Source organism: Perca fluviatilis, chromosome 1, assembly GCF_010015445.1.
Source record: "Perca fluviatilis chromosome 1, GENO_Pfluv_1.0, whole genome shotgun sequence".
Classification (NCBI taxonomy): Eukaryota; Metazoa; Chordata; class Actinopteri; order Perciformes; family Percidae; genus Perca; species Perca fluviatilis.
Genome location: NC_053112.1, coordinates 31,934,405 through 31,961,599, shown reverse-complemented (window position 1 = coordinate 31,961,599; position 27,195 = coordinate 31,934,405). Strand labels below are relative to the sequence as shown.

Sequence of the window (27,195 nt, the reverse complement as noted above, 5' to 3'; positions counted from 1 at the left end):
TCTTTTGCCTTGACCTTATATGATGAAACGTTCGTAGTCTTGGATCAGCTCCGGGTTGTACCAAATGTTTTTTGTTTAGGCCCACTTTTATAAGGGCCATTATCTGGCTCCTTATGGGCTGTTTATCAAGCGCGCTGCTCTATCGTCCGATGTAGCTGCAGTTTGCAACGGTTGGAAGGCTGAACTACTGAGAGCTAGCTGGTTGAGGATCAATTGTAGCAGCAGCTTGTCTGTGAAGTCTGCAGGCAAGGCTGCTGTGGCTCCCACATGACATGCAGTCTCCACACTGCAGCCTTTGAAGCGCATGAACTCTTCACCCCTGTCTGAGCAGGTCGGAGAGCGGGAGAGAGAGAGAGAGAGAGAGATGGGGGCAGGGATGGAGAGATGTAGAATAACAGAGCAGGAAGAAGGCTAGACTAGGATAACGGGAGGTGGAGAGGTTGTCATTTAGGCTCGAGCCATTCCTCATCCTTCTGTCCTCCCCCAGCTCTTCTCTCTCATCCCACTTTCTTGTTTCCTCTCTTACCCTCGGGTGTTCGTTTCTGGCACTGTTTGACAATTTATTTCCCTTTCTTTAACCTTCCTCCTTTCATCTTCTTCTGACTATCTCCCTCACTGCCTGTCTGCTCAAGTTTTTGTTCGTGTGCCATCAATGCATCACAGTGGTGCAATAAATTGACTTTGCATGCATTAAGTCACTAATGGTGTGTGACCTTTTTTTTTTTCTAAGTGTAGTTACGAATCTGGCCTGGGTCTGTGCCTTCCTACTGTGTATTCTCAGCAAAAAAGGCTGTCACGTCCACGCAGATTCAAGTAGACACCTGAGGTCAAAGTTGATCACTAAAAACAGAACATCGCACAAACCCCAGTCACTTTCATTCTGACTCAAAACTTGAGTAGTGCTGCATCAGAGGAGGGAACAAGGTATGTACAGTATATAACAGTATGTAACTTGGTTGGCATACAGATCACATCGACACACATTGTAAAACCGTGCAATATGTTTGCCATTTAAACAAACAAACAAATGGAGCTCAAAAAAGCTCTCGTTTGCAGCTTTGCAGCCACATTTGGACAACCTTTAACCCAACTAATCCAGACAGAATTGCAAAAAAAAACTGTTTGTCATTAGTTTCTAAAGCACATGCAGAGCTTCATGAATAGGATCTATGTGCATTTGTTTAAGCAGAGACATGAATCTTAAGGACTGAAGGTAAAAACCCAACTAAAACTAAAAGTTCACTGCTTATTTACCACACAAATAGCCAGGATAACAAAGATGTGTACATGTGTATTTAATTGTTATATTAATATTGCTCCTAAATTAGCAGAACGTTCACTTTTGATACCTTTGGGGGAGAAAAGGGAATAGAATGTTTGCACTAAAGGTTTTTAAAATTGTATTTATATAAAACAATATGATGTTGGCAAATTAAATAATAGTACAGTTACAGTACAGTAAAATTGGACCATGTTGTCCCAATGTAATGTTCAGGCACAAGGACAGCCAGCCAAACTCTGAACAGGACATTGTGCATTTTGTTGCAAGATTAATATTCTTCAACATCTAGGCCAAATTGTGAACATTGCAACGTAATAAATGAGATTATTTCTAATTAAATAATACTAAAGAAATCAGTTTCCCTTGTTTTGAATATCTCACAAATATTACCACAAAATGGCTCCCATCTATTGCCGTGTTTTTGAAATATCACAATATAAACCACCACATAGCAGTTTTCATTTTCGATGGTGGTACAACTATCATACAAATGTATAAAAACACATATTACTTAATAGGCTGTAGTTTAAATAAAAAGTAATATTCAGAGGAATTGGAGCAACTAGTGACACTAGGGAGAAGCTGTGATATTTTTTGATAAAGGGCACAGGCACTTATGTACAAACACATTCTTCCAGACCTGATCTGTGGCCTAATGGCAGCTGGTGTATCACAGAAGAGGCTTCTGCACCAGAGGGGACGCCACATGCACCCATAGACACACAGGGCGCAAACACACACATGCACACACACTCTCACGCTCTCACTTACAGACACACACAAGCTGGATTCAGGCAGACAGAGCGCTGCTTTTTATGGCTTCAGAACATTATGTCATGACCCTGACCAAAAGGCCATAGCTATTATCAGTGTGGGAGTAAGTTTTCATTGTGCGACAGGTAGACTTCTGATCTGGCCTACTGTGATGCGATGCTTTCAACGTGGTGTCAGTGTGTTTACGGCCAAATATTTTCTCTCTGTGTCACGTGACCTCTCTGTAATGGCTCTTTGAGTCGTAAGCATGTTTGTCCCTGTGCTGGGAGCTCAAGTGCATATAGTATATGTTAGTACATGGATGCGTTTTTTGTGTGCAACTGTGTGTGTTTTTGCAGCGCAGCCGTCCACTCAGCCTCTGTCGTTAGGGTGGTGATCCAATGATTGAAGCTCGTGTGTCCCTTTGTTGACCCTTACAGAGCTGTGCCCCCTCCCATCCCTCCTGCCTCTCTCCTCCTCTGCTCTGCCCCTCCATCCGCCTCTCCTAGGTTACTCTTGGCCAACTCTGGCCACCTGATTAAGGGATTAGCGCGGCTGATGCTTGTCAGTGTCCCCCCACATGCTGGCTACACCTGGACCTTAGGGAGGTGGCAAGGGGGAGTTTACACTTTAATTCACCCACATAAACACAGTAGCATACACACATACTGATTCAGTACTCCTGCGTGTTCACACATGCACACAATGTACTGCAGGTCCAGTCTTGGTCTCTTACACTGGCCTCGTTCAGCAGAGGAGTGGAGAATGTGAAGGGGAGGGGTGGCAGGGTTAGCGCAGGGTTACTGTCTTGTATCTCCCTCCCTCCCTACTCTTTCTCCAGCTCTTCTAACCTCCCCCCCCTGCCCCTCCCACTGCTCCCGATGCCCTGCCAAATTCATGTATCCCATAATCGTGCTGAGTCGCCATGTCAGCAGCACTGTATCAACCCCACTGCTTTGTCTTGCTCCTGCTTGTCACCACACTGAGACACTGCCTCCTGCCATCCCTGCCGTCAAAGATCAGATTCCTTGGATATACAGATGCTAACGGGTGTACCAATTAATGATTTATTCATGTATTTATTGTATGTACTACAGCTACAGTGCATACTTACTGTAGCCTAAAGTAGACCTACATTTAATCAAGTAAATTTTGCCACAGCGGCCATTAGAGAACAACGGAATAGCTCTGCATTAAGAAAATAAAGCCTGCATCACAGTTTCCTTTTAATACTCTCCAGTATTTTTTTTATGGCTGCCTTTAGCCTTTTGTTTAATATCCATAGAGAGAGGAGAGTCAGTGTTTGATTCTACAGATCGGCTCGGGACATTCCTAGCAGATGCCATCTCGACTATTTTTAGCCTGCTCACTTCGCCTCACCTCTTGAACTTGTATGAGAAGTGAGTCAACAGCTGTTTGCACCCTTTCAGTCCATTGTTCATGTGCTGAACGAAAACCACTTTCACTCTGAGACTCTTCTATCCTACCTGCTTTTTAGTTACCATTTAAAGTGTTTTGGCGTCTTTCCTGTTTGCTCCAGTGAACGTACATGAGCTGCGCTCCTGGAGCGCTGCGGCCCCACGCGACAGTGTGACCTGCGGATGCCCTCTTGCTCTAATAATTACACAGCTAGATAGTAAGCGGCTCGGCTTTAGCTGCAATGTTTTGACTATTATTTGTATTTCCCTATTTCAGTCTATACAACATCTTTAAACGTCTATGCTGGATGCATTATTTACTTGTACTGCTATGTGAAAGTCAAAAAGTGTTTTTTTTTTTGGTTTTGCTTAGATTTACATAGTTTTTTGTGGATTGGCTATAAAGATGGGTATCGTGAGGGTCTCATATGTCATACTTAGTGTATAGCCTTTTGAGCCCTTTACTTAAGTAAAAGTACTAATAAGTAGTATTATCAGCACAAAGACAGAAAAGCAAAGGCTATTGCATTGCATCACGTTGCACGGGTTTCTATTTTTCTGGTTAGTGTATAGTCCTTAAAATGGTCACTGAAACCTCCATTCTGTGAATAAAACAAAAATCTTTACCCTCAGATAATGTATAACGGTTAAATCTCTTCAGAGTCTAACCAGTATTTGTCCTCTTGTTCAATCATCTGCTGCAGAGAACAACAAAGACCAGTACCAGGATCAGTATAAGGTGAAAGTAAAGGTGGAGCCCATGGAGGTGGACCCACCCCCTGCAGAACTCACCCCACCAGCCTCTCACCTGCTGGCCTTCAGCACTTTAGGGGCTAGTGAGAAGACCGAGCCAATGAGTAACCTCCCCGAGACGTTGGCCCGCCCCCAGAAAGACCTCTTCTCCCAGGACATATCGGTCAAAATGGCCTCGGAACTGCTGTTCAAACTGTCAGGTATGTTCCCTTAAGACATGTACGCTGTCAGACACACTCTGAGCAACAGTAGATCTATAACACACACACACACACACACACACACACACACACACACACACACACACAGCAACATGTCGTTTTTTCCCCTGCAGCACCGGTGTAAACCTTGGACAATTTTTGATACTCAACCATAAAACCTACATGTTTCCATTTCTGTCCTCTGGTGGCTCTGTTGTAAAGCCGAGGATATATAAGACGTGATGGCACCTTTTTACCTGTACGGCCATGAAAGTGACATTGAAGCAGCAGACAGCTGTTTGTATTGCTAGATTAAGACGGAGCTTTAAGGTGGAACCATCGCCCCCTTGTTTTTTTGTGTGTATGGTGCTGTGTGTGTGTATGTGTGTGTGGCTTTGTAGTCCTGGGCTGTGACCCTAGCTCTATCCAGCCTCGGATTGCTTCACTTAAATGCCAAATAGAGAAACAAGCTTGTGTAAAATCTTTTTCCTCTTCTTGCTCTCACACATATTCACAAATTCACACATTGACAGTCTTTCTTTCCCACACAGTATTGCATGCACACCTTTACACACTCACACAGGCCCCATGGGGAGTGGTGTCTGCACAAATGCCCCCCCCCTCTCTCTCTCTCTCTCTCTCTCTCTCTCTCTCTCTCTCTCTCTCTCTCTCTCTCTCTCTCTCTCTCTCTCTCGACTCGTTTTCAGACATGCCGGCTCAAGCACACTTGGCTGCACACGCTCTCCCCCTGCACTTCCCCTCCTTCCCTTTACATTTCTCCCGTGCGGCATCTCCATGGCAACGTGCAAAGAGACCTCTGTCCTTGGCGAGCAGTGTGACGGAGTAGAGTGTTTAGGAGGGGGGGGGGGGATAAGGAGGGTAGAGAGGGCAGCAGGGGTACACACTATGCCCACCCAGGGAGGCCAGGGCATCGCTAGCCTTGCAACAGCGACAACCACCCCCTTAGAAATGGGTCTGAATGCGAGGGGCACTGGAACAGAGTGGGCTGCTGTCACACAATGAGCAATCAATATGAATTACCCAGAGCAGTAGGACCTCAGAGACACATCAGTAGCAAGGTCGCTCTGAACACTGAGATGGTTGTAGCTTTGAAATTCACTTCAGTACATCGCCTTGAAACTCACACATACAGTATGGCTCCGTTCTCAGGCATTTTGTATAGTGCTCTTTACGGATGAATACTGAAACCCATAGTCCGTGCTCACATCAGCTGGCCATGTCGTGGTTTCTAAGTGGTTACCACTCAGAAACCTCTTAAAATTATTTGTATTTAAGACTCAATCACTCTGTGAGCAACTAGAAATGTACTACTGTGTAACAAGTATTCAGTTCATAAGCTTCAACCATGTTTGACCTAAAAAGAATCATTCATACAACAGGACTCGGGATCTCTGGTATACAGAGGTGGACTTGGATGCACTCTGTTTTCCACTTGCATATGTGTCCCTACAGGTGCTTTTTGCTAAACACAAGCAGTTGTTGACACTTTTGACTCATTCTATTAATGTTTCTGTATCAATGTCTATTTGCAGGATTTCCTGCAGCCTTTTTATAGTGGAGGCACACTGCCTCGCCTGAAATAAGGACCGCCTCCACTAATGTCAAGAGAAAATATTAAATTTTTTGTGAAATATAATACTGGCTTATTAAGCGCCAGGAGACGTCTAATTCAGCAGGTGATTGATCAATCACATCGTTCGGTCGCTTCACTGTAATTATTCTGAGCAGCATGTTGCTATGTTGGAAAAAGAAAAACCTTCTGAAGTTAGGAATAGTAGAGACGAACAGCGCAGCTAGTTAGAATCAGGTGTTGATGTGCGAGTGGGAAAAAACTTCAGACACAGGTTTGTTTGATAATCACAGGTTGGACAAACCTTTTGCATTTATTCTTCATAAAGTAGTACTATAAAATATTTGAATAGTTTTGCTTTTCTAGTGTGTCCAAAGAATAGAAGAAATGTCCTTTTGAATATTGTTGTACACAGAGTACTAGTCTTTTAGGTAGATCTGTACAATCTAATGCAATCAAATAAAAAAGCCTTGAAATAAATCCAAATTTTTCTTTGTTGACGTGACGTTAGCTGTGTTGATTCAACTCTTGGCAGTGTTTGACGCCACAGTCGGTGGTAATGGACTCGATAATATTGAGAGGTGTTTGTAATGTTTTGTCTCTCCATTTAAATACAAGAGTGCAGCCGTACACAAACGCACACGTGCCATCTGGGTTGTCTGATGTGACCACCCATTTAAAAAAGTGGGCTAACTTTTCGGCTCACAGGTCGGCAGGCCCACCAGAGAGACTCCCACTACTCCAGATGGCCAGTACACCCCATGCTGGCATGACCAACCTGTGCTTTACCAGCCGAGTTAAACATCATGGATTCAGGATAATGTAGTGTTTGTTTCTTTTCTATAATGGCCAATGTGCAGGGAAGCTTTAGGGCATTTTGGTAACCATTTATTAACAGACGGAATTTATGGTGGCATCTTAATAGATCTACGTCTAAATCTCTGTTCTATACAATTGACTCAGGACTTAAAATGAAAACCTAAAACACTAGTTTCTTAACTCAAGGTCCGTTTACTGTCTTTTTCTGGAATGCCATGATGTCGGATTTAAATGTGTAATGAAGAAATATGAATGGAAAAATATAAATGTTAATGGTATGGTATTGACTGCGTTTGATATGTTTTGTTTTGGTTTTTTTCAGAAAAAGTCAGCAAAGCCAACAACCACAAAGACAGTAACATGGTGGGAATAAACAGGTGAGTCAATCATACACTGAGTATTTGCTTTATGATGGGTAATAACCTGCATTTTGCAATATAGTTTAAATATTTATTTAATTTAGTAGCCATGTAACTGTTAGTATTATTATTATGTATCCTGTTTCAGTCCATTCCTGGACGAGTGCTTCAGACAATCACCCTTTAACTCGCGCTCCAAGAGCTCTTCCCCCGCAGAAGCCAGCTCCTCTACCAGGGCACTATTCCACGGTAAGACACATGTAAAAAACACACACACACACACACACACACACACACACACACACACACACACACACACACACACACACACACACACACACACGACTAGAATAGTTGTAGAGGAACAGACATATCACTATCAGTTTATTGCAAGCAGTGGATGGATGAACATTATCTTTGCTCATTTTGTGTCTTTTAGAGCTGCAACAATAAGTCGATTAACCAATTAGTCGGCCACATTTGTGATAATCAATTACGCATTCTGGTAAACATGTCGAACATTTTCTGGTTCCAGCTTCTCAGATTTAAATATTTGCTGTTTTTGGTTGTCATCTATGACAGGGTTGGCCGAGATGTTAAAATTTCCCTCCTGGCCACCATCAGCCTAACAACAACAACAACAACAACAACCAGCGATGTACTCAATCGACCAGCGCTAATATGTGACTGTATATTTAGTATGTAGGTTCTGGACTGTTGGTCAGACAAAACAAACAAATTGAAGACATCGTCCCTCGACTCCAAGAAGTTTTGAATGCCATTTTCTTTTTAACATTTCATAGACTCGGTTAGCGATTAATCAAGAAAATAATCGGCAGATTAATCAATACTGAACATCGTTAATTGCAGCCACAGTGTCTTTATGTTTGTTGTTTTACACAAAGATTACTTCCAAAGCAATAATTGACAGAACAATTATCTGCAGCTGGCCAAAACAAGGAAATAATGAACTGTCAACAGTCCATACCACTGCATCATTCATAGTACAGTATCTTCAAAGATGCGTCCAAGTCCTCAAGTTATTCTAACTGTAGCTTGGAGAAATAATTGATTACGCAGAGATGCTCATTACACACATACGTACATGCGCATGCATTTACAGACCCTTCCTGCACACACACAACACAGACACTCACACAGAAGCTTTGTAGCCTGGCGAGTTACGTAACCTCCAACTACCTTTTAAATCTCATTATACTGCCACAAACACATCTCAATTAACCACCTGAAACTTTACATGATCTCACCCTTTTCTCTGGTAAAACCCCCTCTCCCCGTTTCATATTTAGAGCTCTCTCCGGCCTTTCTGCACTCTCACGCATTTCCCCAACCCGAAGGCCTCTGCCCAGGGCATCCCCCATCTCCTTCTCCTCCCCTCTTCCCTGGCATCCCAGAACTTCCCTCCATGTTCCTTTGGCAGTGAGAGATCCAGAGGTTAATTAGCTTGTGCCAGCTTTGCCTGTCCCTCTGCCAGTTAATGAAAATCTGATTGGCTTCTGGGTGTCAAGAGTGTCCTGAAAGTTAATTCGCCCAGTCCAATTCCCCTTTCCCTTGTGTGTTTAAGCTTCAGCTCGCTCTTTTACTGTTGTACTCTTTTCTCTCCTCCATGCGTGTCTCTACTGTATGCCTGTTCTCTGTTCCCTTTTTCCCTCTGTTTTTTTTTTTTTTTTTTTACCCCTGATCCAAATATTGATAAGTCATTTAAAGCAGACCTTTAATCAAACAGATTTTCTGTTCAGTGGTTGGAGAACTTTACTGTCCTTTCCTGTTAGTTCATACCACATTTCCCAAAAAAGCCTTTTGGTTTAGCTAAGTTTATTGTAGCATTATTAAAATGTACTGGTTGTAAAATGATTTGCGTGACAATTGGCTGCTGCGTCAAGATTGTCTTGTCACTTGCTGTGCATTTAAAAGGAAAAGCTGACACCATTACTGCAGATATTTTAATAATGTATTTGACAATGTAAAAAAAGGAAAGATCTACATTTTGTATTTTATTATTATAGTCATGGACATTGACGTTCTTGTCCACAACTATTTCTCTGAGAGCGATATAACTGGCGATCATCTTCAACCGTATCTTTGGGGCAAAGAAAACTGCTCATTTTAATGGCTATCTATGTAGAGATAAAACATGGGGAGCCTGTCCCTTTAAGCAAGAAAGAATAAGTGAGTAGGAGTTTGCCATCTTCTCCCTTCAGTCTGAGGTTTAGCACAATCCCTCATTTCTTGTTTGTTTCCTCCTCTCTCTCTCGCTCGCTCGCTCTAATGGCACTAATTAAACCATTACCAACTTCAAGGCTCATGCCACACCCCAACTGGCTCAATCATCAGTGCGTTTGCCGGGTCGTGGCCTCGAGCCCTTGCCGTCCGGCTTCTCGTGACCCTGTGTGACCAGGCCGTCCCCTAGTCTCACTTGTGAGTCAGGACAAGTTAATGCTTTTATGTGCTGAGCTTTAGCTACAAGCCCCATAAGAAGGTCTAAGATTCTCAGAATAAGCCATACACAGACAGTTTAGAGAACAGAAGTGTGATCAGCCCTTAATAGTCGGATAGCAGGGCTGCCGTCATGGTGAGAGGCAGATTCTAGTTAATGCAGGAGGTCAGGAAGTCCATGACCTGCAGGTTGGTCGAGGTCACACTAAGTTTCTTGACATGTCTCGTGTTGTGACACCTTCACCACCTGTGTGGCTTTACTCTGTCTGAGCAGCCACACACGAAAACACTGTTTTTTGCTGATTATAGTTATCGTTTTCAGCATAATACTGCATTCTACTTGCATGTATTTACCATCACACATATTCCCTCTATCACATTAAAGGTGCTCTAAGTGATGTCGCGCGTTTTTTTAGGCTACAACATTTTTTGTCACATACAGTAAACATCTCCTCACTATCCGCTAGCTGCCTGTCCCCTGAACACACTGTAAAAAAAACTTGGTCTCTGTAGACAGCCCAGGCTCCACAAACTGCACCAAAAAACAACTGCGCCAACCTACACCACGACACATAACAAACAGTGTTCCAGCCAATAACCGACAAGAAGGCTTTTGGGGTGGGGGTTGGGGGGTTAGAACACGGAAGGGAGGGGTAGGGGACAGGATGAGGAGGAGGAGGAGGGAGGGGACGAGCTAGCCTCCATTATGTTTGACAACACTTTGAATGTCAACAAGAAGTGACGTCACCCAACATCGCTTAGAGCACCTTTAATGACAGTGATGAGTCACACTCCTACAGTAGAATGGAGATAAAGATCTTCACAATTATATTATTAATTATTAGCGATTCATTTTCTGTCGATTTGACTACTCGACTAATTATTTAATCTTTAGTTAAAACCAATCTGCATGTCGCAGCAGGCTGTGCTCATTTAAGATTTCATGGTCTGCAGCCCATTGCTTACATTTTAGAAACTACACTTCCTAAAAAGAACACTAAAAATAATGTCTACTCATTACCTAATTCAAATGCACTGTGAACGTAATGTATCTCTTCAAAGTTGATATTAAAATATTCTTTCAGTACTCCAAGTTATGATAGCTGTGTTATTCCCCTCAGAACATTTTGCATTTCTTAGAATGATAATAAGTGATATAGGCCTTTTTTTCCAAAAAAGGATAACATTAGACTGGGTAAACCCAGCCCGATCTGTCGGCGATTTGATTTCGCCCTGCAGCTCAGGCTGGAAACCTGTACATTTATCTATCCTGTTTCCATTACAATTTTGCGGGGACCAGTCACAAACTGACTTATCCACCTGGTGCGCTATTGGCGGGTTTAACACGATGACGATAGAGAAGCGACCAAGCAGCTTTTTGTTTACATTCAACATAGCGGCCACCGAAGCGCAGCGCTCCATGGCAGCAACCCGTTGGTGCCGCTGTCGCTGCTACGTCACCTGGATCGTTTGTCTGATTGGTTGAAGGACTATCCAATTGTGTACAGAGTCATTTGAACTATGCCCGTTGATCACGCCTCTTGTGCAGAGAAAATACAGAGCAGACTCCCCAGACTAATGTTCAATCTTAAAAGATTGAGCTTGGACTGGTGATAGCCAGACTAGGATAAAATGACAAATCCAATAAAATAAAATAGTGTTTGATTAGTTACAAAACACCCTTTTGTGGCACATGTACACTACCAGTCAAAAGTTTGGGGTCACTTCGAAATTTCCATTACAGACAGAATACACATTGTTTTTTTAACCAGGGCAGCAGTTTTCAGATTACATTACGTGCTTACATAATTGCAAAAAACTGTTTCGACTGTTGTAGAAAGAAGTGGCTCTTTAATGCAATATCTACATTGCCCATTATCAACAACCATTCATCCAATGTTCCAAAGGCACATTCTGTTTACTAATCTGATATCATTTTAAAATCTGAGAAAACATTGGAGAACCCTTTTGCAATTATGTAAGCACATAATGTAATCTGAAAACTGCTGCCCTGGTTAAAAAAATAATGCAACTGATCTCAGCTGGTATTCTGTCTATAATGGAGTGGAATGGAAATGTCTAAGTGACCCCAAACTTTTGACTGATAGTGTATTACCAAAACTACAAAATAAGAGAAGATAAACCTTTATCGATTCTTAGCAGTGAAATTCAGTTTTTGCAGCAGCCCAAGGACATCAATAGTACAGATAAATAGAGAAAGTAAAATAAATAAATAATACGAGGTATATAAAACTAAGATAGAATAAAAACTATACAAGAGTATATAGAGACAAAAAAAGATGCTTGTTTGCACCCTGGCCATATTTTGCAACTGTCTGCGTATATAACCGATACTTTGCAATGCATATACTAGCCTCTCTTTTGGAAAAATAAGAATTCAAATACATGACACTATTTAGTGTGAATAGCGTGAATCAAACCAAATTGTTTGCTGTATTTTGCTTTGACAGTTTCTAAAAGATGTGTGAGGATGGTGTGACACAAATAAAAGCAAACAAACCAAGGCACACAACATAAATTCACTAGTTTGAATATAATATGAAAAATGACAAATACAGGAAAAAGGGCTCCAGGGGTTCAGAGTCAGTTCAACAACAGTAAAATGTCATTTTACACCACCTTCCAAAAACCGATGCCTCTGTTCTTTAATATTTAGTTAATATAAAACCTATCCCCAAATTCCAGAAAACATGCTTTGCTTTTCCTCATTGTGGTATCCTTGCCACCACAAACGCTTCATTGATGGGTTTTGTCGGACAACTTAAAAAATAAGAAGCATTTTTAAGGGTAAAATGTGACTTTAAGAAGCTACAACAATTTGCTGTAAAATATAAACTGAAAAATATGTGACTTAAAGATTCCTTTTCTAATTTTTTTTTCTCTTATGTCAAGTGAAAATTGTTTAGCTTACTTACTTACTTAGCCAACTGATTTCCATCCGCAAAAGAATCGTGTTTAGTGAGAGGGGGAAACTGAGCAGAGTTGTTCCATCCTTTATGAACAATGAAAATAAAACTCAGTTACTTAAAGGATCTTTTTTCTAATGCCTTGCAATTACAAAAGGCCAAGGTCAGTCTGCGTAGTGTAAGTAAAAAAACAAAACAAGTAAAAGTCCTGACTCCACCCGTTACATAGCACAGTGAGAAAAGTACATGGTTGTATCCTCGTGAATGACTCTGTCCTAGAGTAATTGCTTTGAGATTTAATTCAAAGCAGAAACTTCAATTCTTCAAATTCTATCGGAGTATCTGAAAGTAGTCACTCATTTTTGTTCTTCTTTGATTACAGGGTGGAGGGGGAGGGAAGTTGGGGTGACATACAGAAAGGAGAGCTACAGTGATATGTGTATGCTGCAGGCTTTAGAGCAAAGCACCGGTGCTTGCTGTTGACATTAAGAATGCATTTGCACTGCATCCCAACCGCAGGCTAGACAAGGAGCATCTGTCAAGAGGTAGCAGATGGGTTTCAGTCTTGTGGGTTAGCAAATTAGACAACAGTGTATTAGTTGTTTTGTTACACTGGAACTGAAGGGAATGATACTTTTCCTCATAGATTAAACTATTTTTACTTTCTGGCTTTTGGCTATGTGATACTTAAACAGAGTACTAAATTGCCATGATTTAAAGCAGCCACATGGGTGAATGTAATGTTATACTGAGACATCATCTTAAAGGAAGAACCACTCATTAACCATAGATTGTAAAATGGTATGCAAGTGTTTTGTGTCTTTCCCTCTCTAATACATCTGTATTTGGTGTCATCTCTGACTCTCGTCAGTTTCATTTGTCCCGTCGCCATTCCCCCTCCGGCCTCTTTTGCGTGTCTGTGCGGTAAGGCCAGAGGCATTGAAAACCACACAGCCTCCATGGAGGGCTAAGGATTGATGGGTGGTGGGAGGGGAAATGAGCACCTTCACAGAAAGAGAATACTGTATGAGATTATTAAAGCTGGGTAGAAAACATCGTATTTTATTTATTGATGTATTTAGTCTCATTTTTTTAAGAAATAGTTCACCATTTTTGGAAATAAGCTTATTCACCATAGTTAGCTTAGCTTAAAAGCATGGGGAAGACGCTAGCCTGGCTCTCTCCAGAGTTCAGCAATACACCTACATGCACCTTTAAAGCTCACCAAGTAACACATACAAAAACCAAAGTGTAAAAACAACAAGATGTGGTTTTATTGGGGGTTATGTGCCAGACTATTTCTTGGCCAGACACTGTTACTTTCTAGGTTCTCGACTAGCCTGCTGTTTGCCCTTGTTTCTAGTCTTTGTGCTAAGCTAACTATCAGGTGGCTGTAGCTTCATATTTAGTGGACAGATGAGGGTGGTATCAATCTTCTCATATACCTTTCTGTAATAAATGGAGTAAGCATCTTTCAGGTCTAGAAGAAACAAGACAATGTTTCCCATATTGTTTGTTTCCAGCTGTTTAACTGGTGTTAAATCTCATTAAAGATGGATGTAAATGGGGCGTCATAGTGGTTAAGAGACACACACATACACACACCATATTCTGTACTGTGATTGCAACTTTCCCTGTTTTTTTTTGTTTTTTTTTTTACCTTTGTTGCATTTATTCGGCCCGTACGCTTGTTTCCTTTTTCTCTCCACTGTCTACTATTGAATAAAAGCAAACTGCCCCAAAACATTTAAAAAGATGGATAAAATCAAGTTTCCCAATATCAACATAATCAGTACATACCACAGCAGTGTGTTATGGTTTGGCAGTTACAGTTTCAAGATAACGTCAATACATATTAAACTAAAGTTACTTTGTTTGATTTATAGACGCATGTCTTAACAGCCTTTTGGTCTATCTGCAAATGCTTTTGTGGCTTATTGTGTCCGCAGTGAATGATAAGGATGGTTTTCTGCTTGTGTGTGTGTTCGTGTGTGCGCGTGTGCTTTTCAGACTCAGAAAAGGATGATGGGGAACCGGGAAACGGGTTTGCCCAGTGGAGACTAAATGAACAGCTCTTCCCCTGTCCTGTCTGTGGCAAGGTTTTCGGTAGACAGCAGACTCTTTCTAGACACCTGTCTCTTCACACAGGTAAATAAACACACGTACACACTGACGTTGTTATCGTATGTGCACACCACCGCCGCACATTTGCATCTCTTTGTTTAATGTATAGATGTGTTAACTGCTTTGTTTGTGCATGTGTGCTTATCCTTGCTCTGCCCACAGTAAGTAAATAAGGTTGACTAGACTAGATTACCCTTTCTTTAAAGAGATTACTACCATGATTAGTCTCACTGGGAAAACTGCCCGTCTAATTACCCAGCTAGAGGGATGCCTCACAGAGTAACGCATGCACGCACGCACACACGCACCAGTAATTCTGATGAAGTCACGATTGGTTCCCTCATTCACTTTCTCTCTCAGACACTGGAGGATGAAGCTGTACACTCCCTTGTGTCCTGATTACACTGTGTTTTCAAACTTGGCCCTTCTTTGCTCCCACTGATCAATTCTATTCCGTCACTGTCTTCTGCAATCCCTCTCTCGGCCCTTATTAGGATAATACATTAATGAATCTCCTGCTTATGCAATTTTATTTAAAGCAAATTAGATTAGAAATTAATGCAACCTACTTGGGATTGCAGACTAAATCACTGGGCGCACAAATGGAGACTCGTGTACAAAATGCCCCCACACAATTGGGCATGCTCTCACATTTTGCGTGCACACACACTACACAACACACACACACACACCATCTGAGAGTGTTGGCTGTGAACAGCTTGGCCACACCACAGAGAGCAGAAGCAGGGGCATATGTCAGTGTGATGGTCTTTTTGGTTTCCCCGGCGACATAAAGGTTGCCTGGCTTCATGTCCTTGGGGCAAATGGTGTCTGTGTGTGTTTGAGGGGGAGCTAGAGGGAAAAGACATGATGTTATGTTGATTTGTTTCGGGGTTAAATGGGAATATTGTGATTTGATTTTTTTATTTTTTTAGTTTGGTTTTATAGTGCTTGCAAATAAAATTGTGGCATCCACAGGAATATCCAGATGCTTCCCTGAAAAGTGGATTTTGTCAGACATCACAAGGTGTTTTTTTTTTTCTTCCTCTTCCCAGGATCAGAGTTACAGTTGGGGTCAGGCGAAGGTGAGGCCGGGTTAGACATTAAGTAATTAGGTTTAAGCTCGCTTTAAAGGCTCCGAGGCTGAGCGCAACTTAATGAAATATCATCTGAGGTGATGTTTACAGTAACCCGAGGTCTTGTGTCTGTGTTTATTTTTGCAGAAGAGCGGAAGTACAAGTGTCACCTGTGTCCTTACGCAGCCAAGTGTAGGGCTAACCTCAATCAGCACCTGACCATCCACTCTGTCAAGCTGGTCAACACGGACGCTGAGCAGATCGTCAGCGCTGTTACAGCCGACTCTGCCGAGCGCAAGAACTGCCCCTTCTACTACAGGTAGCGAAAAACAGACCAACACACAACTCTTTTTAGGATGTCTCGAGCCAATAGCAGAGGTTTTGATGGATATATATCTGCTGCCTGATGCCCAAATATATCCTGATATATTTCTTGATTTAAGTTCTCCCCAACTGCTCTTTTTGTTAATCTGTTTTGAATTCTCTCTGTTTTTGTGAGCTCTTTATCTGGAAAGTGTGCTTATTTGCTTTCTTAACAAGAGTTAAATGAGAAAATCAATACCAGAATTATATGCAAGTATCAAGCTACAGCCAGGAGACAGAGAGTCCAAAAACCACTAACTGGCACCTCTAAAGCTCCCTAATTAAAATGTTAAATCTTGTTTATTCAATCTGTACAAAAAACGAAGTGTAAAAATAGTTATACAGTGGTTATACAGGGGGTTATGTGCTGATATATTTCTTATTTGGGTGTAGTGTTCCTGGATTTGCGGAACAACCTCACATTGACGACAACACTCCTTAGTGAGCTTTAGATGTGTTGATAAATGATTATTTGAAATTGGGACAGACGGAGCAAGTCTAGCTGTCTCCCCCCCCCACTTACAGTCTTTATGCTAAGCTAAGCTAACTGTCTCCTAGCTGTAGCTTCCTATTTACCTTACAGAAAGGAGAATGTTCTCAATCTTGCAATCTCTCTGCAAGAATCCTGTGTAAATTATTTTTTATAAGTTATTGTATGTTTACTGTCTGAGATTGTTTTGCACTGTATGTTGAGCCACGTCCAAGACTGTTTTCTGTCATGTCAGAAAATAAAGTTTTCTGAGTCTGAAGAAAGCGAATAGATGTACTTCTCAAAATGTTGTACTATTGTTTCATAATTTAATGTGTCTCATGATGTAAAAAGAGTTAAATAGCGCCACGTCTACTGTGTGGAATAATAATATAACACTAAAGCTGACGGTCTCCCCCCTGTTATTCTCGCCATCTTCCTTCCTGTTATTCTCCTTCCTTTTTCTCTCTGTTCTCTGTCCAGCTGCCATGTGTGTGATTTCCAGACGGAGCTGAATGCCCAGTTTGTCAGCCACATGTCGCTCCATGTGGACAAGGAGCAGTGGATGTTCTCGCTCTGCTGCAGCGTCTGTGACTACGTCTGCATGGAGGAGAACGACATGAAGAACCACATTAGTACTGGACATGCAGGTACAGTATCTCTGATGATGCATGGCGGTCCACTGGTTCTGAGTGACAGAATTTATAAGACAGCCATTCTCATACGCACTGGTGTAATGTAATTTATCATATTTTTCTCAGTTAATCGATTAGTTGTTTTAGTCTATGAAATGTCAGATGATGTGATGAACGTTTATTGCGGTGACATCTTCAAATTGCTTGAACTGTCCAAATCCTAAATATATGCAATGTATTACTATTATATAACACAAAGAAAAGCACAAATCCTCACAAATGAGTAGCTGATAGTAGAAATTGTTTGGCTTTTTTGCTTAAAATAATTATTTCAATGATTTCTCGATTATCATAACAGTAATCAAAATAATATCGACTGATCGTTTCAGCTCTAGGGTAAGGTTCTTGTGTCTGCTGTTCATGAAGGGTTCTCAAACATGTACTGGATAGTAGCAAAGTACATGGTTCAACCCCTAGAAAACTGATTTATGGAGTTATTTTCAAAATGACTCTCACATGCGAGAGTGGGTGGTAGCTTACACATTGTGGCTCTTGTTCACTGCTCAGAATAGAAATACAGTGCAGTACTTGGACAGTGACACATTTTCTATTGTTTTGGCTCTGTACTCCAAAACATGGGGTGTAAATTTAAACAATGACTGACATTAAAGAGCTGACTTTCAGCTTTAAAGGCATAGTTTGGATTTTTTGAAGTGGGGGTGTATGAGGTACTTATCTATAGTCAGTGTAGCGGCACGGAAGCTAAGCAATGTACTGCTGTGGACCGGGCCAGCAGCAAAACATAGTTTAGCCTGCTAAAAAAGGCCCAGCTAAAGAAAAAACAATATCAGTTTAAGTGTATGCTATATTTAGAATATTTTCACCATTTACCTTGCCATCAGACAGCCCTCTCCAAAGAGGAACTGAAGCCGTTATATACTAGGACCGTACGATCTGTATTTTACAGACTCAAGAAAACAATCTTTGTCTGGTACAGATCCTCGCAAAAATCACACCATGATCATTTTATTATTTATTTATTTTTTAAATGAAAATGAGAATAATGATACAAAAATGATCCTTCCCTCCAATATTGTGATTCATATCGCAATTCGTATTGCGGCAATTGCAATATCAGTCATATTTAGATATTTTTACTCATATTGTGCAGCCCGATTACATACATCTGTTCTCCAGACTCCTTTGACAAAAACAGTTATTTGACCTCGCAGAACACGGGAGTTGCTGGTCTACCGTTGCCTTGATCGGTTATTTAGTTAGTTTGTGTTATTGTGCGACTTTGGTGAATCCAAACTAACCCTTTAAAACACCCAAATATGTTTTGCTGCTGCCTGTGCTGGCCCGGTCTACAGCAGTACATTACTTAGCTTCCATGCGGGTACTCCTGCCTGCTTCTCCAAACTATATTATCTTATAGGAAAACTCAAAGTCTGTGTAGATTATTGATTAATCTGCAGGTTATTTATACAATCAATTGTTTGGTCTGTAAAATGTCAGAAAGTAGTGGGGGGAAAAACAGTCAGTGAACAAAGAATATTCAGTTAACTGTCATATAAGACTAAGAAAACCAGCAAAAATAAAAACCTTTACCTACGGGCACTAACCTGTACATGTGTTTGCCATTTTGCTTAAAATAATGTACTAAACTAATTGATAAGCAAAATATGTGTAGATGAATTGATCAACTAACTGACATGGTTTCGGCTCTACTTGTCAGATCCAATGTGTTTGAGTACAGATCCAACACAACACACATGCATCACTGTCTAATTACACGTGGACTGTACTTTTTACTGTAAGTAAATCAAGACAAAAGCCAGTTCCAAGTCAAAACATTACTGTATCAGTAATTTACACTTCATAAACACAGTTCTGTGTCAGTTCAGAGGACACAGGGAAAGACAAGCAGCAGAATTGGGTTTCACAAACAAGCCTCCTCCAGTCGACCTTCTTTGGACTTTTAAAGCTGCTGGTGTGAACCGCTGGTGGTCGATAGGAGTGTTTTTGTCTAAAACAGCTTTGTCCAGTTTATTGCTGACGTTTTGCTCTTCCACTGTTCCTCAATGTGTGTGTGCTGCTTGTGTGTACGTACGTGTGGGTGGGTGGGATTGTCCGGCCTAGACAGCTGAGGGGTCTTTCAGAGGCCACAGTGGCCTTGTTTATTGGAGAAAGTTGACCCTTATCGTGCCTGAGGGGAAAAAATCAATAGGCCTTGGATCCTTTGGAGAAAAAAACTTGAATCCAACATATTATTTGTAAAGATACTTTTTTATTATTTTTTTATTTACACAACATTGATGATAGGCTTACGTGCCTATAAGTAGATAGCCTTAAGGTAGCCATCCACAGATACAGTTAAGCTTAAGGATTCAATGTGCCACATTCTAACATTAAAACATGATGTATAAATAGATGATTTTTTTTTAACAATTATTTTAATAGCTTAGTATTAAAACATAAACCCCTGACGATGAAACTACACCAACTACCAAAATCAAAGACAAGAAAATACGTAGTGGTGACCATGATCTGATCTAAAGAGCTGACGCGTTGACTATCCCTTCGGGAAAACAGCTGATTGTTGCGCATCTCTCTCTCTCTCTCTCTCTCTCTCTCTCTCTCTCTCTCTCTCTCTCTCTCTCTCTCTCTCTCTCTCTCTCTCTCTCTAAGGAGAAACAGCTGATCAACGATCTAATAGCATAAGTGTAACAGAGCTGTGTGACATTATAATCAAATATATGAATGAAAATAGGTTGAGTATAACTAATATTTACATATAGGCCTACTGTATATACAGATCAGTCTCAGGTTGAAACTTGTAGTTCTGAAAGTTAAGTTGCACAACTTAATGTAATGTTTGTGTATGTTTAATATATGCCTTAGTTTGAGGTTGATATCATTTGAAAAAAAAATTCTTTAAAAACAATGTAATATGGCACTTAAATGCACTTAATATGTTTAGTTTTTTGAGAGATGATATTGTAAGCAACGTAGGCAATACAAATGTTGCTTTTTTTCCCGAAAATGTTGCTTTTCCCCCTAGTTTTGGCTGTTTAAAAACGCAAAAAAAAAATTATCCAATTAATCGATCGATAAAGTGCTAGATTAATCGATTACAAAAAGAATCGATAGCTGCAGCCCTAGACCCCTGCTTTAGAGTGTAAAGTAGAAAGAGCAGCAAATCCTGACAGACTGCAAAAGGCTAGTTATCTGGTCAACTGTGTAGACACGGTCAGGCAGGAGATGGCTGAGCTCAGCAGGTGTCAGAGTTCAAGCTGCCCCCCCTGTGAAGACTGGACTCAACGTGGGGAGAGGGTTGGTTGGGTGCCCTTCTCTGTGTGTGTGTGTGTGTGGGGGGGGGGAGGTGGTGAATTAGGTGACAGTATTACTTTCTACCCTGGATACATTGGCAGAAAGGCAGACTTTGCTTCTTTATTTCCGTTCATATATCATGAACATTGCCGGGAAATCGCAGACAAAGTTATTTAGTTAAAGAGAAAATTGAATATTTTTCAGTTGAGGTGTTTCAAGGTTGAGGCTCAGTGGCTCAGAGCACCGGCTTTTTTTCTTCTTCTTCCTTTTTGCTTATATTCTGTGGTATTAGCCTTTTGCATATTGTAAGAGAAGGCAAGTGTATGTTAAATACTGCAGCAGAGGAGATAAGATGGCCTCAAGCTGGTTCAATACTGTATTCAGAATGCTGCTAAAACTACACAGTGAATGACCCTGGTTAATTTATCATTTTTGATTGAAGGCAATTAATCATATCTTCTATTACAGTATAATTCCTTGTGTGTGCACGGCATGCGTACATTCTTGTATGTTTTAGACTTGTGTGTGTGTGTGTGTGTGTGTGTGTGTGTGCGTGTGTGTGTGCGTGTGCGCTTGTAATAAAAAGATAGGTCAACCATTTCACGATCCGTGCAGCCTTTTCTCCCTCCTTTCGCTTCCTCCTGAGTGAATGCCCTTTGTTGAGCTGTGCCCTGAGATGCTCCCGCCATCTTAGCTCCTTCGGCCATGACCCGCACTCCTCACGCCTCCCTCCCTCTCGCCCCCTCCTCTTCTAATTCCCTCTCTCTTCCCAGTGAATTGCAGACTTAGAGAAGGGGATCAATAAAAGCACACTGCATCTTGATTTGACTGGCAGCAGGGCTTCAGTCAGAGCAAAGGGCTATCAAGGCTGCCTGCTTTTTTTGTGTGTGTGCGCGTGTGGTGTGCGCGCGTGCGTGTGTGTGTTGTGTGTGGAACATAACGATGGGGTTGTTGAAACAGATTTTTCAGCATAAAGGATACCCCACAATTTTCAGTTAATATCTTTTCCCAGGAGTTTTCTGGGACTATTCTTTCCCAACTTTGCTTTCTGTCATAATGATAAGACTTTCTTCCATTGTGTCCAGGTCTAAACTCAAGGAGTCCCCTCAGTGAGACCAAGAGTACCTCCTCGTCCCTCTCGGCCCTCAGCGACTCACTCAACAGCTCAGAGGGCGGAGACCTCACCCACGGTAATGAAGAACTGCGGGGCCTGCTCGCCCCGCCCTCCACCGCAGGCAGCCAGTCCAGCTCTGGAAGCCATTCAGGATCAGGAACTGAGGACAAGTCTGACAAAGGCAAGGCATTGTGGGAACTATTGCAACCAGATACACTTCATAATTTTAATGCCCCTGAAAACCTTTCTACAACAGTATATATTCACAACTGACTAGGCAACAGTGCCCAAACAACCCACCAACTGTCATCAAATTGTGATTCAAAGGTCTATATTGCTGCTGTAAAATAGACATCTCTAATGAGAAATAACCAAAACTGTTGTAACTTTGTCAGAGAATTGTGTGTTCATGTAGGGCCCTATCCCTATAGTAAGAAGCTGATTTGAGAAAATAAGTTTTCACGTCCTTTTTAAAGTAGAATTACCCTCATCATTTGGAGAGAGAGACTACACACTTGCTCTTTGGTCAGAAAGCTGCTTGACTGGGTGACAGATCAAGTATGTGATCATTCATTGTCATTCAAAATTAAACTCCTTAATCTAGAACAGTTGCAGAACATGGCATACTGTATAAGTTCTGAAGTGACAAAATTACATGTTGACCTCATTCACTCAATACTGTACGTATGTGTTGAATTATTTTGCTTCCTCCATTCATTAATTTGGCAGATGGTGCGCTCTGCTAATTTTACACAAAAAGATCAGTTTCCGAGTCTATACTACTACATATAGTACTATACGTACTATATGTGTGTATAATGTCTCTGGAGGAGCTTTCGGAGGTCCCAGATGATGGCATCAGGATTATATATACAAATATATATTGTTACAAACGTGGGGCTGTGGAGCTTGAAAGATGTGGGCATTTACCATGCTGTCAGATTGCATTGTGGGACATTTAGGATTCATTGCTTTTGGAGCTCAAAGTCAGGATATCTCAGCTCCCACTGCATTCATTTTGACTTTTTTAATTCAGTCCCATGATCTTTATAGAAGTGCAGTGCATTTGCAGCTGTGAATCTTGCTTATATACTCTATTCATGTGAGTGGGCATTGTTTAACCAGACTTTTCCCCGTATCTGAACTCTCTTTGTTTCTGTTTCTAGGGTCACTCTGAGATTTCAGTCATGCTGAGTCTGAGGAGCACAACCAGACTCTGCAACAAAACCCTTTTACATTTAAAATCATTCAAACAGACTCAGTCTTAACTCACCCTCTCCTCTTTCCGTCTCTACAGGCTTCGAGTGTGTCTTCTGCAATTTTGTGTGCAAGACGCGTAGCATGTATGAACGGCACCTCCAGATCCACCTCATCACGCGAATGTTTGAGTGCGACGTCTGCCACAAGTTCCTCAAGACGCCCGAGCAGCTGCTGGAGCACAAGAAGTGCCACACCGTCCCCTCCGGAGGGCTCAAGTAAGGAAAGCAAGTACAGACAGAGGTTCCTAACTCCGCCCATCCTTCCCCTCCCTCACCCCTCACCCTGTCAATTCACTAAACACAAAACACTGTATATACACAGTCATAGACCACTGCTAGGGGTGTGCAAGCTATGGTATATTTAAATTTAGCTAAAATAAATATTAAAAAAAAACAAAGTTTCAGGCATCTCACAATGTTTTTAATTATATTACATGCACCGTTTGCAAAGATGCATAATATCATATACATAAAGCTGGCTGAAATTGTCATGGTTCTTTATAATAACAGCTGAACAGCAATACAGCTGAAGACAGAAACACAGATTTGTGGATTATTTGAATATTATTCTAGCCATGTGTCCTTTATCAGTTAACCTCACTTGAATGTTCATTATCTGCAGCCAGCAAATAAAATGATACAAGCTGTAGTCTTGCTCGACAGCCTCTCTTGGCAAGTATAACGTATTAGACAGTGGTCTCTGGGTCTGCAGTGGCTGCTATGAACAGAAGGGAGAGTGGAAAGGAGATGGAAATGGGCTTCCCCTCAGGGTCTGTTGTTCCATTGCCCACAGCGAAACAGCCATGCCAGAGAAAAATATCTGATGAAACCTGCATTCCAGAAAACTACTCCCACCCCAACACAGACACTAATATAATTGTTGTTGGTGCATCCCTCGAAGCTAATCATTTAGAAGATGCACACATGTCAGATCCCATTGTAACATCATAGACTAAACGAAGTCAATCCAAATATGACAAAATGAATGCATGCTTTACTGTATTTTACACAGCATGAATGTTGTGGAAATAATGACCCTGATGAAAAGCTTTAAAATACAACTTCCAAACCTATCTCACACTGTAGTTTGCATCCCTACCCCTAAAGTACTCATGCATGTTGGATCTAGTGGTCTAATTTTAACGATTCTTGACAAGGCAGCCTTGTTTTTATTTTTTTCTGTAGCTCTAGTCTCCTCACATGCTTCCCTCTCCATCTCCATCCTCCAGTCCCACAGGAGCCTTTGTTGTACTGTGACACGTTTATGTCCCATTTTTAGGCCTGTCAAGCTAACATAAAGCCCATCTGTTGATCTCAACATCCACACCACACACTGATGATGTTAGTGGTTGAGTTCAGGCCAATCATACTAATGTACTTTCACACAGATTCAGTTCTAGGGTGGCAGTTGACAGCAGTTGGGATAAAAGAAAAAATGCAGTAAATCAAACATTTTGTAAAGATTCATTTCAAGTAACACACGTCATTTTATTTTTTTATTTTTTTTGAGTTGTTCTCATAACTCCAGTCTGTGCATGTGCAGAATCATTGAGTATCATTATGATTATCGCCTCATCTTGTCATAAACAAAGATCTGTGTTCTATATGGTTTTCTCTGTGCAGCGATCAGTGGAGTTAGGATGTTCGAAACATTGCTGAATGTCTGGAAACGGTAGCATTTCATAAAATGTAAACCAGGAGGCTGCCAACACAGTTACATTGACTTATATGTTAAACTGTGGCTAACAGAACACAAACACACAATAAGCCCCATTCATAGCTCAAAGATCTGTACACAGCATCCTTAGGCCCCAACTTGAGGATTTGCTGCTAGCTGTAGTGTGTGAGTGAATACATGTAAAGGAGTTTTTATAACAGTTTTAAATGTTTCTTCTGTCTGGTGTTAACGTTTTTGAAGCCAGATTGATTTCTTTATGCTAGCATTCAAAAGCGAAAGAAGCAGGATGTGGATATTTTAGATTAATGTTATTCAAGGAAAAAAATAGACGGAAGAACTGAGCTCTTTTGATATTTATTTAAATTTATCAGCGAGTCTGCTTTTACTCAACTTCTTTGCTGTTCTGTTTATATCTGCACATGTGGCTTATATTTTCAGCTCTTCGAGGTTTACACAGTCTCTTAATTTATGTAAACCACATTTATATTTACTGTCAAAAGCAGGCAGGATTTAGCTAAACAGGTGTAGAATGAGTTAATGGAGCTCGCAGGCAAACAGGTTTTAGATGAACTCCTATTGCCTATATTTTCTGACCTCCAACATCCAGATTTTTTTGTTTTTCAAGACTAGTGTATGTGTATACACTTGAGCAATGTGAAGTGTTACTATATATGTAGGAGTGTGTAGAAAGGAAGAGAGGGCCTTGACCATTTCGAGGTTTTTCTGAGGTGATTCTGTTCTGCAGGGTTTGTGAAGCGCTTTGGGGCCCAGAGCAGATGAAAGGTGCTATTTAAATGTAAGTGCCACTCCATTCCTTCATTTCCCTTCATGTCCTACTGCTCCAATCTTTTCTCCAGACTGTCACCCACCTCCCACCCTCCCCCCCTCCCTCCTCCCACACACACATACCTGATCACCTCAATTCTCCCACCATTAAACTGCCACACATACCACCATGAGCACACAGAACTCTACATGATACACACTTTTCCTTTACCTGTCCTTCTCCTTCTTCATCATTTTGTGTGATTCAATTTCAAGGTGTGTTATGTGGCTTTGTACACCTCCCCTTCAACTGTCCTTTGCTTTTGTGTGTTGTGTCTCCCCTCCCTACTTCCCCTTTTTGTTGCATTTCCCAGGTGCCCTTTCTGCATCTATTCCACCAATCGTCCAGCGGCCATGGAGTGCCACCTTAAGACGCACTGTAAGATGGAGTACCGCTGCCGCATCTGCCAGGGACTGTGGCCCGACCAGGCCTCATTGGAGGCGCACATGCGCGGGCACCGCCTGGGCAACCACTACAAGTGTGAGCAGTGTGGCTACTTGTCCAAGACGGCCAATAAGCTGATCGAGCATGTGCGTGTGCACACGGGCGAGCGGCCCTTCCACTGCGACCGCTGCTCTTATAGCTGCAAGCGCAAGGACAACCTCAACCTGCACAAGAAGCTGAAGCACGCGCCGCGCCAGACTTTCGGCTGCCAAGAGTGCCCTTTCACCACCACACACCCCTTTGTCTTCAGCCGCCACCTCAAGAAACACCAGAGTGGAGGAGCCGGGGGACTGGACGGAGGCTTGGGAGGAGAAGACGTGGAGGAAGATGAGGAGGCAGGAGAGGAAGAGCTCCCGCTCCAGGGAACATGCCCAGGGGGCTCTTCATCGCGGAAGAGCCAGGAGAACTTCCTGTTCAGCAGAGGAGGAGGAGGGAGCAGTGGAGGCAGTGGGAGTAACAGCCCACTCTTGAGTCTAACGGCATCCCACGCACTCCAATCCGTTGCCCTGTCACTCACACTTGGCAAGTCCTACCAGCTGGACGCCGCCGGCCCTCTGCACTGCTTGGTCAGCGCTAACGGCAACAGCGCCGCCAGAAACCCCGGCGGCCCGAGCAGTGGCAGTGGCGGTGGCGGCGGCCCCTCCCTCTTCCTCCCCTCCTCCCGCCACGTGTTCGAGCAGTACAGGAACTGCGACCGAGCGCACCTGATCCCCCTCACCACCTTGTTCACCCACAACAGCCGCTTCACATTCCACTCGCACCTCCACTCCAGATGGCGGCCCGCCACATCTCCTCTCCTCTTCTCCTCCAACTCGGCGTCCCCCTCCCGCTCTCCCCCCTCGCCCTCCTCCCACAAACACTCCTTCCTGGCCTACCTGGGACTGATGGAGAGGGCTAAGACTGTTTGACCTCGGCCCGCCCCCTCCTCCGCTCCTCGCTCTTTCCCGCACTCCTCGGACGGTGGTGTGAATGACACTCGACCACTGCAGTGGGAGTGACGTCTTTTTCCAATCAGACCAGCAGAATAAGCTGGACCAGACAAAGATATTGAAGAAAGGACAAAAAAAAAAAAAACATTTATAAGAGAAAAAGGCTGTACATGCTAAAAATGCATTTATATCACAAAGCTGCTTTTCTTATCAGTTCTATCAATTGAATTATTACTACTTCAGCTACTACTCTCTATTACATTTTTTTCTGTTTTGAAATGTCTGAATGACTTGGACCCAGTTGCATTATCTGAGGAAACTAACGTATCTCAGTTTTATAGATATTTTTCTTTAGTCGTTTGACGAGATAAAAAATATGAAACAAA

The 27,195-nt window shown here is 42.0% G+C and overlaps 1 protein-coding gene across 4 annotated transcripts in view; it reads left to right on the top strand.

Moving 5' to 3' along the window:
• The window catches only part of znf827 (zinc finger protein 827), a 71,906-nt gene extending 44,943 nt beyond the window's left edge, over positions 1-26,963 (top strand). For 2 of the 4 annotated variants that reach the window (XM_039781223.1, XM_039781153.1), the window contains exons 6-15: positions 4,158-4,406; positions 7,139-7,193; positions 7,324-7,424; positions 14,570-14,707; positions 15,739-15,768; positions 15,907-16,078; positions 17,075-17,241; positions 21,645-21,854; positions 22,971-23,148; positions 25,750-26,963. In XM_039781223.1, the coding sequence (XP_039637157.1) occupies positions 4,158-4,406; positions 7,139-7,193; positions 7,324-7,424; positions 14,570-14,707; positions 15,739-15,768; positions 15,907-16,078; positions 17,075-17,241; positions 21,645-21,854; positions 22,971-23,148; positions 25,750-26,788 (2,339 nt within the window). In that variant the 3' untranslated portion in view covers positions 26,789-26,963. Of the gene's footprint in view, positions 1-4,157; positions 4,407-7,138; positions 7,194-7,323; positions 7,425-14,569; positions 14,708-15,738; positions 15,769-15,906; positions 16,079-17,074; positions 17,242-21,644; positions 21,855-22,970; positions 23,149-25,355; positions 25,407-25,749 lie in introns of all 4 variants that reach the window. The other 2 variants (XM_039781375.1, XM_039781308.1) reach the window with 2 other exon arrangements.
• Positions 26,964-27,195: the final 232 nt, after the last annotated feature.